A 14,101-nucleotide genomic window follows, 5' to 3' on the forward strand; every position below is an offset into this window, starting at 1 on the left:
AAAGAACAGCCTTAAAAGAAATTTAGACTTGGATAATTGAGGATGACTTCTTTGTGAGTTCTTTTACCACTTAATTCTGAACGCTTATATCTCCTCTTTTGGACATAATTTGATTACTGTCCTTATTGTTGTGGAATATCATTTCAGTCAAGCACTTATATTTAAATATACAAATTTTTTTTCCTGAATTAGTTTATAAGCCATATGGCAGAAAATCATTCTGTAAACATTGAGGGAAGAATCCCATCTACTAGGTCAGAATTTGTTGCAAGGGAGGACAGCTTGTAAGATTCCAGGTCACCAAATATCTAAACTTTTCTAATAAGTTCTCTTTTTTACTTTCGATGTTTCATTTTCTGAGCTTTTTAGCACCAGCTGACATTGATATGTTGAAGTTGTATTGTCAGAACCACAGGCCTTCTACTACTGCTTGAACCACTACCAGTGTTTTCCTTCAGCTTTTCTGAAAATATTGTCTGTTCTCATTTGCTATTGTAATCTTGCTTGGTTCCGATCTCTTTGGAGAGCAGAACCTTGTCATAAACATCTGTGAATTCATTTTTTTTGTCTTGGTGCACAGCAGACTGACTAGAAAGGCAGTTTAGGCAAACTATGGTTTGGTAACAGGATTCTGAGAAACCAGAGCTGAAGCCAGGATATTTAAAAAATATTTTTGTCTCTGGGTGTTTTTCAAGACATTAGTTATGCACATTGTACATAAACAACTATTACCACCTTTCAGTGCTGTGTGTTCAGTAAATACATAACTGCAGTTGCTTATTCTGCAGCTTTTAAGTCTAAGAAAGTCCCTTTTCTTTAAGAACTAGAGAAGGCATTTCCTCTGTGATGGGTTACTTCTATGCTGAACTTCTTGTGAGGCTTTTTTCTTTTCAGTGGAGGACTGCTTAATGGAAGTTTTAGGAACAGTTTTATATATATATATGAAGATGCTCATGCCATGAACTGAAATCCACACCAAAAAAACCTAAAATTTTAAAGGGATGTACATAAAAAGTGAAAGATGTTGATGAAAGTTTTATGAAACTTGGCTTGTCAAAGACAAGGGATGAAGCAGAAAGATTGGCAGGTTTTTAACTATGTCTGCCACCAATTTCATTGTTCACATTTGTGTGTTGAAGTTGAATCAGTGAAAACATCTCAAAAATCGTTTTGTAGCTGAGCTCACCAAACTCCTGGAGCTTTAAACGGTACTATTAATCTTGATCTTATTTTTACTATATTAGCAGGGAATGTTAACAGTGGCTTTGATAGGTAATTCATTGTATTATCAGAATATTTAGCACTGAGGCATACAAGCTAATAATATTTCAAGTGCTGTATTTAACTTGGGGATTAAACATAGATGTGCTGGTTTTGATGGCACATTAAGTAAAATTGGTTATTAGTCTAAACTAAAAGCATTGGTTATGATGTCTAAACATAGGTAATCTACTTCTGAAGTTTGCAAATTGATTACAATTAATAATAATTGGAAAGATCTGAAGAAGTACAGTACGTGTGATTGGAAAGTATAATAATTTAATAATAGACTATAATTTACATTTTTCTGCAGATATACTTGGGCATGTGCATGAACTAAATTTTAATACTCTGAATGTCTGAACAATATATCTTTTTGCAAATTAAGAAACTTTAAAAAAACCCCGAACACACAAAAAACCCAAACCCCTCAACCTCAGGATGGGAGAAATAAAATGTGGCTATTATTATTAATTTAGTTCATTTCTGTCTGCATCGCTATGCCATGGTAATTCATTTTTATTCCACTTCAGTTGCATTTCACTCTAGCTGTAGTATTTTTACATATTTTAAAGGCCAAGGGGAAGTGCATTAGACTGTGCAACATTGAACAGCCACTATACCATATTGTAAGTGTGCTATGGTAGTTGCTTAGAAAACTTACTCAGTGCTGCTCAGTGAATTTGGAAACAGAGGGGCAGCCTATGGGCAGGTTTGCCAGTTAGAAGCTGTGTAGTTAATTTTTTAATTGCTTGACCATGTTTACTTACTTATAAGTTCAAATTCCTGAGAGGTGGTATTCTTTGTATGATAAGATAGTTTTATTACTGATTAGTCAAGATTTTCCTTTGCACGTGGCCCATGTCCATGGTAAAAATCCACCTATTACTACTGGTTAATGCTTTAGTTCAAGTGGTAAAACTTTCACATGTAGTAGTGGCCTAGCAAGGCAAGGATAATGGGCTATATAAAGTATGTTGAAGTACAAAGTCTTGCAGAACATACTCTGCCCCCCCTCCCCCGCCAAGCCCCAAAACAACAGCAAAACCCTTTAATTTTAAGGTTAACAAATGCAGACTTCAGAGTACTTCACATTCTTCATGTTTTCCTCTTATTTTTGAATGTAGGATCTCCTTTTTTGCTCTTTCAAACATTTTAAATTCCAGATTTTATCTTTAGCTTGAACTTTTGATGTCTGTACTAAAACACAAAGGTCCTGTTTTTCTTGTTTTGGGAACCTATTGATACTTGTGGAGAAATTTGTCACTGGATCAGACCAAAAGTCCCCTCTTCCTACATTTTATCTGTGACATCAGGCTGGGTATAAATATTTAAGAAAAGAACCTCAGAAACAAAACCACAATGTTCTCTGTTATACTTTCCCAATTTGTGGTTGTCTGCGGTTTCCTTAGCTGGTTGTTTTATGCAAATGATTGTGTTTAGTAGCCACTGCAATATTTAATCTTTCTCTCTGGTCATAATCCACAACTGTAAACTAGGTATCTTCATAATTCCATTACCTTTCTCTTGGTCAGATATTTCCTGTGTGGATATGTGTTCGATGTTCTACTTCTTGATAACGTTAAATTTCATATATTTAGCTAATGTGACAGAAGAAGTACTTTCTACGTTAGCAACAACAATGAATAATACTGTTAGTAAGCTTCTTGACTTCAATGTATAAACTGGTTGTATTGGAGGATGAAATAAGTGTTTCAGGAAAGCCTAAGTATTTACTTTTTTTTTTTGTAATTGGTTGGTGGTATGTACTGACAGTTGTGAAACAGATATTGACTCCTGCAGAAAGGATATTTATTTATCAATTATTTTGCTATGCTGATATGCAGGGATTTATCATCAGCATCTTGTGATGAATTTTCAAAACTTTTTTCCCCCCTTCTTTCCAGGAAATAATAGGTGAAAGCAACTTTTTATTGTATGCAAAATCTTTGCCCATAGCCACATAGTTACATTTCTATATCAGGAGATTGTGTGAATATGAAAGAAGGTTATTGTAAAGGAAAATTACACATCTCATTTAAAGACTTCATATATTTTCAAGGTCAATTACGTATTTTTGGCCTCAGAACACTTTAGGTCATATTTATGTATTTCTCAAAAAATTAAGAAAAAAAAACTGCGCAGAGAAAAATGAAGTCTCATTAAGATATGTTTTCAAAAATAGTTATCAGCAGGAAGTTAGTTATTCACTGTTTGTTAGGAGTTATGCTGAACTTTAAGATCAGTTTTTCTGCAAAAACTACTTGGGAGCATTGCATCTTCATAGCTTTAACAATTGTATGCTTACAGTATTCCTTGTGTACATTGTACTTCATTCTGTTGCTTATATATGTGTATAGGTTTCTATTTCTGTGTTTAATAAAATAGAAGTTTCTGACTAAAAATGCCAGGGACCCAAGTTGTTTAGATAATGGCCATTTATAGGCTTTGTCAACTGTTGAGCATTCAATTTCAACAACTTCATTTGTGCTAAACTGAAGGAAATTTGTGCAACAGGGATGTGGCTTACGTATCAACTATGTGTTTAGGGTGTAGTATCCTATTTAGGAGAATAATGCTTTGAATGCCATTTGTAGAGATGAGATTTTGTTTAGAAGTAGACAGCTGATGTCATACGGAAACTGGATTTTTCTTCTCCTTGGTGGAGAGCCAAAGAAGGCTTAGATCAGTGCAATGGCTGTTACAGGATGGGGGTTTTTTGGTAGTCTTGAGTTGAATATAAATGAACTAATACTAACACTGTTTTAATCATGCTATTCTCATGGTGATTTCCCTCCCCCCTCCCCCCCCCAATGTAGATATTGTATCATTATGCTCTTCAGTGCATGTTTATTTTTATTAGTTATAGCAGCAAGAGGTTTGAATTGGATCAGGCTTTTCAAGTCTGGTGAAAGCCAAACTACTTGATGAAATACCTACTTGGCAATAAGCTTCCATTTAATAACAGTTCCTCAGCAGTATTTAGTTGACTTGTGAGGTGTCCCCCTCCAACATACCCTTTCCCCCTTCCAGTTTTCTGCAGTTTTGTCTTTCTCCTGCTGTATAGGGAGGGATCTTTTGGGTTACTTGTTTATCTCTTATCTCCACAGACTCCGTTTCTACTGCAAGACAATGTTATTCTTTTAGTACCTTGCTCTTGACTAAACCTTTTAACCTTTATGGACACTGATTATGCTGGTACAATTTGTTAGAGAATGAAGCTGTTGTTCTAACAGTAGTTGAATTCACCTTTTCAGTGTCTCTGAACAAGTTGTGTTCCCATGTTTTAAATGTTGTGGTTTTCTATTCCCAAGTGCAATTTAATGGTGTCTCTCCAGCTGAGAAGTACCCTTTAAAATGGCAAATAAGAGACTAAAGTTAGGGAGAAAAGTTTCATACAGTGCCAAAAACTCTAAATAACTGTTCTGAAAGCTAAATTTCACTTGTTCACAAATGTTTTGAAAAATTCACTTGTGTATGTGCATGCATATTTAGTATATGACACATACACACACTTTATTACTGCCATTATTGAAATAGTAAGTGTTAGGCTACGCTGGCTGGATAATTAAAGGTAGAAACAGTACATGTTCTCTTGGCTTTCAAGAAAAGCAGTAATAACCAATGTTGTGTTAAGTTCTTCTGTTTTCTGAAAATCCAGTCTTAAATGTTTTGGGGTAAATTTTACTTTAAGAAGGTGGGCTTCGTTCAGCTTTCACTGTGCAAGGCATGCTTCTGCCAATAAGTAATAAACAACTTTTGTCATGGTTGCTTGCCCTACCACTGAAAACTTTGTTTGGGCATTACATAGCATTGAGAATCCTTGTTGCCAGTCCCCCCATCCTGTCTGCCCCTCCTCCCTCCCCCCTCCCCCATTTTTCTGATTGCCATACATTATTTAGTGTGTAATTCTGTATCTTTTTGTGTATATTGTTTTAATATATATACTTTTTCACTTAAACATTTTAGCATAGGCACTTCTCTTTTTTACAGTAAGAAAAAAGTTTAAAGAATGGTAGATGCTTAGTTTAAGATTGTTTAAAAAATAAAATTGTGTGAGAGACTTGTATACGTGAGTTAAGGTAAAGCTGTTAACTGCTCTAGGAAAAGATATATATAAAAATAGTACAACAAAATATTTCTCATAAAATTGTTCTTTAAACTTACTGCAGCAAAAGTTGAAAAACTGTCAAATGTAGATATTACATAGCAATGCTAATAGATGGAAAAACAATTTATTCAGGTAATACAATAATTATTAAAGGAACATTTATTTGCAATTACATATTTGTGAGTGATTGTATACTGGCCAGTGATACTTTTACTAGTAACATAGGGATTACCTAAGCCCTAATCCAAATAGAAGCTTTAGTTTAAGAAAATTCTTGGACATTGTGCTGTGGAAAAATTAATAGGTCAAAATTGTATGTTGAAAACCACACAAAAGTCAAAACAGCTCTGTAAGATCTGAGTATCCATGGTATATACTTTTCTGGTGATGTAATAAAAACAGAAGTTTCTTTTCAGTTTCAGAAAATCTTTTAGTTTAAAAACTTTTTTTGCCTTCTCATTTCTCATTTTAAGGTTTCATATTTGATTTTTGAAATTTGTAATGAATTCAAATTATTTAGAAAGCTTAAGTATGAAAGGCATTGGAAATCTGGTTTCAGGATCACTATAATACTTTCATTCTTTGCAAGTTTGTTTGAAATGTGCTATTTGTAATACATTTTTGAAGCCTGTCATACTTTACAATGTTTTCTTCTAGTGTTTTGTAGAGATTTGGATTGAGAACTAGGGAAGACTATTGTGTAATGAGCTTCAGGTGAAAAATAGAAGTACTTTTTCATAAACTTTGGCTGTCTGTCACTTTGAGGATAAAGTAGTATATTGTGCAACTTTGAACAGGTGAAATCTGGTTAGCTGGAAGCCCAGTCTCGCCACGTTTTCCAAAACGATACACGTTAGAGCCCTGTGTAGATGTAAGGATGGACTTCAGTTACTAGTTCAGTGTGTTATTTTTGAAGTTTTAGTCATCTGTGTTCCACCAAAATTTGTCCTCCTGTGCAGCAGACCAAAATAAAATACATCGTATTGCATAGATTCAACTACTTCTAGCATTGTCAGTTGGAGATGCTGCTAGCTGAATTTTGACTATTTCTGATGTCATTATGTTTTTGTTGTTTTTTCTGCTGTACTAAGTTGGAAAAGACTTACAAAGTGTTCTGCAGTGCAAGAACTCTTTAAAAAGCTCAGTCCTTCAGTCTTGGATTTTTTTATTATTTGGGGGGCAGGGAGAGTTAAGGGATGACCTGCCTCTAAGGCATACTTTTTTTTTAGCTAAGAGAATATCTTGAATTTTAGGTTTAGCTAAATCGAAAGATGGATAGCTGAAGTGGAAGGTAGAAACATTCAAATTAGAATGAAGAGGTTTAGCTGTTAGAAAAAGATATATGTGAGTGATGGAAACAGTTCCTGATGTATAGATGTATCCTTTTTCCATCACTTCCTTTAATGGAAATATGGAGAATGACCTTATTCTTGATAAAGTAAAAAAGTGGATCCTTTCTAATAGCATTGAAAAGGTAGTTAAATGTCATACCTGGTTTGGCTTTTCAAGTCCAAATCTGGAGTGTGGATGTTCTTGACATGTAAAAAACCCAGTCCATTTCATTCTGTGTTTTTAATCTTGAGTAAGTTGGCTTGGTTTAGGCAAACTGAGTTAAAAACTTGAATTCTGGATTATGAATTAGGCATACCCTTAGCAAAACTTTCTGTGCTCAAGTCTGTCATAAATGAATGCAATATTTTTATGCAGGGAATCAGATTAGGTGTAAATGGTTTTCCTGGCACAAATTCAGAATTCTATTCTGTGGTTACAGCTGAGTGATAATTGAGGACTTATTTATTCTCTTCCCTGCGGAAATCACAGCCATCAACTTTATTATGAAGACAAGACTTTTGGAGGACTAAACATACATAAATGCTTCCTATTGATTCCCCCCTCCCCCCCATTTATTGTTTCTACTTTTTTAGTGAGTAAACAAAAGTAGTCCTGTTCATAATTTTTTTTTTTAAATCCTCTTTGGTATAAGCCTTCAACCGATGGATTTGAACTCTAATAATTTTTCTGCTAGTCACAATTTGTGTGTTTTTTTGGAAATACAGGTAGCTGTTGAACTGTTCTTCTAATGTGAAATCGGAAGTTGAATAGCTCACACACTGACTTGCATGTTTTATAGCCAGAAGTAGAACAAAGGAAGTCTTAACACTTGCTTCTCTTGTATCTAAATGCATTCTGATTCCCAGCATTGATTCATTAATATCTATATAACTTATGACAGTGTTGTTCTTTAGCTCTTGACTCTGATGTTTACTCTACTGACATATTTGTAGGCAGCAGTTGTATTACCTTTTAACCAAAGTAAGTAATTTTTTTTCTGGCCTTCATTCCAAAGCAAGACTTCTTCCATCCAGCTGGCTAGCTCTTTTATTGCATATTCTCACGAAAAAGGAACTCAAGCTGTAATTTTGCTGGAATTCTGTACAAGAATTCTGGACAGTATTCTGAATAGTATCTTTCTGGTGCTTTGTAAAATGATGTTAGTGCTTCCCTGCTTCTGCTAGGAAAATCCTGTCTGGTTCTTTTTTTTGTTTTGTTTTGTTCCCCTATCCATATTGGCTGCATCATGGTTATTAGTTGGTTTTTCATTTTCTATTGGTGAGCTTGTAGTTCATAATGGACATTTTTGTACTTGGTCCTTAAATTCTGAGGCTGTGGATTTCATCAGACTTCTGTGATGTCAGTCCTCTGGGTCATCCCCTTTCTCCAGTGTGATCCTTCTCAGCATTAATAATGCTTCCTTTCTTGCTTTGATATTTTTCTACTTTTTGTGTCTGGTTCCTTAGTGCAAACAATCCTTAAAACTTTCCTTTAGGAGCTCTTTAGTAACTATTCACCACCATTTTTCTCCCTTCAAAAAAATTCTGGGCAACCTTTAATTGTTTTTTTAATGTACTTTAGAGTTCTTATGCAAGCCTGTCTGAGTCATAATTAATATTCTTACATGGTATTATATGAGATGCTTCACTGAAAGTGAGATGAAGAGGATTTGCTGTGGTTTTTGTCTTGTTTAGAAAATGAGTTATCACAGAGGGCTATTGAGTTAGTGTAAGAGACCGGGTCAGTTAGTCTTTAACAGTCCCAACTTTCATGAAACTATGTAAGATTTGTCTCTTCAGAAGTTGTTCTGAAGCCTCAAATTTTATTTAGATCAAACTAAGAGATGGCTTACTTAAAAATTATCTCATATTTATAATTAAAACCATTTTTTAATAAGGCACTAATAATATCAGTAAACTTTTCAAATAGAGTCTGAATATGTCTTTCAGCCAATGGTAATGACAACAAGAAATTCAAAGGTGACGATAAAATGGATGGGGTTCCTTCTCGTGTTCTTCATATCAGGAAATTGCCTGGGGAAGTGACAGAAACAGAAGTTATTGCTTTAGGTTTACCTTTCGGTAAGGTAACCAACATCCTCATGCTGAAAGGGAAAAATCAGGTAATTTGTTGCTTTCCTTTTTTTAGTATGCTTACTGTCTAATTTCAAAATATGCTGTTAAAATGCTGTTGAAATAAGTCATGTAACAGTAAGTATTTAAAAAAAGAGCCTTTGTTCCTTAAATTTTTTAAATGAACTTATACTGTCTTTTAGTAAATTGGGGAGGGGGACACAGAGGATGGTTGGAAGCTATGTAAAGCAAAAAGTTAGCTCTAAGATAAATATTTAGTCCTGCATCTTCACAGATGAATTTTTGAAGATGAATTAGCTTAGCAAATAAAGTTGGTATGTAGAGAATGACATCTTCTGAAGACTGGTATTTGTTAAAATGTGTTATCAAACCCTTTAAGTGCTTTTTATATGCTACTAATATCAAGATTATCTGCTTTGTAAATACTGAAAATTAACTGTTTAATTACAGGCATTTTTAGAACTTGCTACAGAAGAAGCAGCTATCACTATGGTTAACTACTACTCTGCTGTGACGCCTCATCTTCGTAACCAACCTATCTATATTCAGTATTCCAATCATAAAGAACTAAAGACTGATAACACACTTAACCAGGTATGTTTACTGTTATGTAGTATTACAGATGCAGACAGTAGAAAATGAGGCATGGCATGTATTCTTGGCTCATGTGGCATATGTTTAAATAATTTGGTTTTGTCCACATTCTAATACTACTGTAGTCTCACCTATGATCATTCCATTTTGTGACATTAAAGGGATTTGCTTTCTGTGTGATCTTTCCATTACAATGAATTTTCTTAATGTTCCTTAATGTAAAAAGGAAAAGATTCTGTAGTGTCTTTTAACTTTAATTTTTTTTCATAAGATAAGTTTTCATCTTAGTTTAGAGACTGTAGGATAAAAAAATTAACTTTCTAATTCTAACACCTGAGATTCTAATGCTGGTTTGAAATTTCCCTAGGGATAATGACTGATGCCAATGATGCATTTCAGTGCTTTGAATGATCACTGGTAGCACTGGTAACCTCAGTTTATGTGATCTGCTGTTCCTGGAGAAGAATACCTTAATGATCACTGTAGAGATGAATATACTTAATAACAAAAAAATGTTTTGCTCTTGCCTCTGCAGAACCTATTTCAAAATAAATATAGATGATGTATCTGTTTTCAGTAGAACAGGAAAATTAGCAAAAGTAACGTGACCATTTTGTACAAATTATAGGGGGAGAAAAAGGCATCAATTTACCACAAGTCAGATGATTATTTTAAGGTTAACTTCTTATATTTTCTTTTTGGTGTTAAAAAACACAGCGTAAGTACCAAGTTACAGTTCCTGTTGCTTGTGTCCTGTCTAAGGTAAGGTACATAACTAGTAAAATTATAGCCATTACCTTTAAAAACAGTTTCATGGTAATCTGTTGAAAGACATCTTGGTTCAGATCAAGTATACTGTTGATTTTCCTATCGATCTTTCTAAACATTCCAGTTCCTTAGAATCTTTTGGAAGTTTGTCTGCTAAAGGTACTTTTTAAATATTGAGGGTTGGTTCCCCCCCAAAAAAGTCAGTTATAAAAAAAAGAAAAATACCTTCATTTACTTTTGAAAAAATAGAGTAGAGATTTAATTCTGTCAGCACATACAGTGGATGGACATACTCCCTTAAGCTTTCTCTTACATTGTCTTTCTCTTAACGTTCTCCGGCTTCTGTGGTGGTACTGTTTTTGTATTTCATGTGTTCACCTTTTCAGCATATGAAATGTACTGACTTTTCAGCAGCTTTTATGCCACCATACGCATTAATACACAATTTTAACATATTCCCAGTCTTTCAGGTCTCTATTTTCTTTTATTTAGAACTAAATAATATAAATAGGTACTTGGCAGTAAGCACTCAAACTAGTATCTTATGAGGCATTCTGTAAAACACAAGACAGTTGGATTTTTTTTTTTTCTGTAAGGAAAAATAAAGGTCGTGCAGATATTGCTTGTAGACTGCCTTTTTTTATTCTTTTATGCTCAAAACTTCTGTATTTGAAAGCTTTCTCATCCAGCCAAATTCCTTTTGAATTTGTCTTTCTCTGGATGTTCGAGCAGGAAGATATGAAGAAGTCAGGATGTTAGTACATGTAACTGGAAAGATAGGATAAAAAAGTTGGAAAGATAGGATAAAATAGTTGGAGAAAGTTGCAAATATCTTGGTTGTAAAGAGGTAGAAAAAAATGTGTTTAACCAAGGGGTACTTTAAACAGCCAGGCCTTTAGAAATAATGACAGTAGAGCAAGTTCCATTAAGCTATGCTATTCTGAATTTCTCAGAAGTAGTAGCTTCCAAGATTATTTTTAGTTATGTACTCAGAATGAGTTGACTCTGAATAAATAGATTCAAAAGGGACCATTTAAATTTTCATCTCAGCTTTATAATTCTATGAAAATCCATTTCCTGTGAGACATCAGAACACTGAGAAGAGCATTTAAACTCAGATTTAAAACAAACATCGCATACCTTGTTTCATACAGTATCTAGACTCAGAAGGATTGAGAATAGAATGACCTCTGTAACTGTAATTCTCTTTAATCATCAGCCTGTCATAAATGCATGATTTTAGTCTTTCTGAACAGACATGGCAACATTTAGAAATAAATGTATGTTATACTTTCTGAATGTTGCAGCTGATCTTTTAAAATTAATTTCCATTTTGCAAAAATAAGAAAAAAGCTTTACATACTACTCAAATGTCTTCAAAAATGGCTATTTATATATGATACTAAATGTTATTTTGAACTTGTTTGACAAAATACTCGCTGCTATAATAATTTTGCAGATTATATCCTTATTTGCCAATGTGTTCCTTCAAGTATTCACATTCACTTTTGTGGAATGAAATATGATCTATAAGCATAGAGAGATAGTGCTAACAAGGGTCATATGTTAAAATTGACTTCACAAGTTTTGGTTCTTTGGTTATACAGTCTAAACTTTTCCAGTCACTTTAAGGAGTGAGTTTTAATTGATATATGCTTCTTCTGTGCTTACAGAAAGAGTAGGAAGTAGTTCTTTGCAACTCAGCCAAATATCTGGCCAGCTTGGAAGTTGTGTATTTCATACATTAGGGAAAAAAAGAACCTGTTGGTATCAAAAGATGTTTTTACAGTTACAGTAATGAATGTTAAACATAGAGGTAAATTTTGTTTTCCCAACTAGTGTTCACGAGGTGTCCCCCCTGTTGTCCTCCCCCCCCCCCCCCCCCCCCCGACTTTTCTTACTCATTGATTCATTTCAGTATGAGGAATATCATGTAAGTTGTGAGATATGAAATTGTGTAGTAGCTCTAATACCTTTAAAATATGCAGTATGCGTTAACATGGTGGTTACTATTTTTACCTTGCATGCTTACTTGTCTCTGTTTCGTATTGGTTTGCTTCCTAAGGCTACTGTAATGAAAGTATTAAATGGAAACCCTTTTTTCTGCACTTTTTCTTTCTCAGAAAAAGACATCTAATCTTTCTGATACTGGCAGTTTTGGCAGTGGAAGTAGTTACATAGATGTGTGTTCTCGTGATGTCATCATGTGGTTACCTTTGAATTTCTAAAACCCTGCTTGTGTTTAAAGACCAGAAAATCCCCATACAAGGAGAGGATTTTGTTTTTCTTTTCATGAAAGAGGGTGGATAACAGACACCAATTTGTTTACTTCTCTGTGGATACTACTTTATGACACTTGTCAGTCTTGTGTATTATTTCATTGTGTTAAAACTGAGAAGTGTGGAAGTGTTAGTTTAGCCTTATCTCTTCCTATTGGAGCCTTCTACATAATTAAAGTGGCAGTGAAATGTTAACTGTAATACAATCTCTTAAAAAATAGGATAAATACTTCTGGTTTCTGTATAGTCTTGGGTTTTTTTATTGTTTCTTCTCACAGAGTGGGACTGCATTGCACTTACATTGTGTTATGTCAGTAGCTCTGAGTTTTAAATAAGTGGACTATTTTATATTTCTGAAGTTAACTATATGAGTATTGCTAATTAATTTCCAGCTACCATCTTGAAATATTAAAAAATTTGTCTTCTGTCTTTTTTTTTTTCTTTTTCTTTTTTTTTTTTTTTTAAGCGGGCCCAAGCTGTTCTTCAGGCAGTGACGGCTGTGCAGGCCACAAATGCTCCCATTAGCGGGACCACTGTTAGTGAGAGTGCAGTGACTCCAGCTCAGAGTCCAGTACTTAGAATAATTATTGACAATATGTACTATCCGGTAACCTTGGATGTTCTTCATCAGGTAAGCCAATTTTCATTTTAACTTGAGCTATGATTGGGAGGAACTTCTGTGTAAAACTTTACAATGTTTTTGGCAGATATTCTCTAAATTTGGTGCTGTATTGAAGATAATCACATTCACAAAGAATAACCAGTTTCAAGCTTTACTGCAGTATGGCGATCCAGTAAACGCACAGCAAGCAAAGCTAGTAAGTATAGTTCTCTTGTAAGGCTGGAGACCTTCCTGTACTCTAAACATTTGTAAAATGTTAATATAACAGAGTACTGATCATAATAATGTGTCATACTCCTCTACCACTTGTGTGAATTTCTTTGAGATCAGAAAATAACTGGGAGTTAATATATAATGTTCTATTGTGTGATATCGGTGTTTAAAGGTACTATGTTTAAGGATATTATGTCTAAGCAATTGTATACATCTATAATTTTGAACAAATATTTTAATAACACTGCACAGAGATGAAATAATATGCAAGACTGCAATCGTGAAAATGTCAACCAGAAGTAAAGATGTAGGATGTAATGTTGCTGCATAATTAATTGACTGTAAGCAGCAGATTTAGTAAGCCCATTGGATGACTGTTGGCAGATACTTTCTAAGCATCAAAACAAAGATGTGATCTGTGGATTGGATATAGGTCTGCAAAAGTATTTAATTATAGTATCCTAAAAAAAATATCTAGACTTCATTATAACTATGAATGCCCAGAAGAGAGACTGGAGTCTTACTCATGGGACCAGACTATGAAGAAGCTTTGCAGCAGTGACAGATCAGAGCAGGATCTTACTTTTTGTTTTATTGGAAACTCTCCTATCCTGGGTAGGAGAGGCAAAAACAGGTAACTGGTTTTATTCATTATAGCAGGAGAGAGCCTATGGATTAATTATGACAAAGATGAACAGTATGTCATCTAGACCAGATGTTTTGAATTAATTGAATGGGATATATTCACATCTGTGGCAATAGGAAAGTTGAACCAAAGGTGAGGGCTAGTTTGTTTTTTTGTTGTTTGTTTTTTTTTAATTTTTTTTTC

The 14,101-nt window shown here is 34.1% G+C and overlaps 1 protein-coding gene across 5 annotated transcripts in view; it reads left to right on the plus strand.

The window, feature by feature from the left end:
- Positions 1 to 14,101, plus strand: part of PTBP2 (polypyrimidine tract binding protein 2) — a 53,262-nt gene that overhangs the window by 18,967 nt on the left and 20,194 nt on the right. For all 5 annotated transcript variants that reach the window (XM_049807323.1, XM_049807324.1, XM_049807325.1 and 2 more), the window contains 4 exons: positions 8,653 to 8,825; positions 9,247 to 9,390; positions 12,904 to 13,068; positions 13,145 to 13,255. In XM_049807323.1, coding sequence (XP_049663280.1) covers positions 8,653 to 8,825; positions 9,247 to 9,390; positions 12,904 to 13,068; positions 13,145 to 13,255 — 593 coding nt within the window. The remainder of the gene's footprint in view (positions 1 to 8,652; positions 8,826 to 9,246; positions 9,391 to 12,903; positions 13,069 to 13,144; positions 13,256 to 14,101) is intronic.

The sequence above is a fragment of the Accipiter gentilis genome, chromosome 8 (assembly GCF_929443795.1).
Source record: "Accipiter gentilis chromosome 8, bAccGen1.1, whole genome shotgun sequence".
Taxonomy (NCBI): domain Eukaryota; kingdom Metazoa; phylum Chordata; class Aves; order Accipitriformes; family Accipitridae; genus Astur; species Astur gentilis.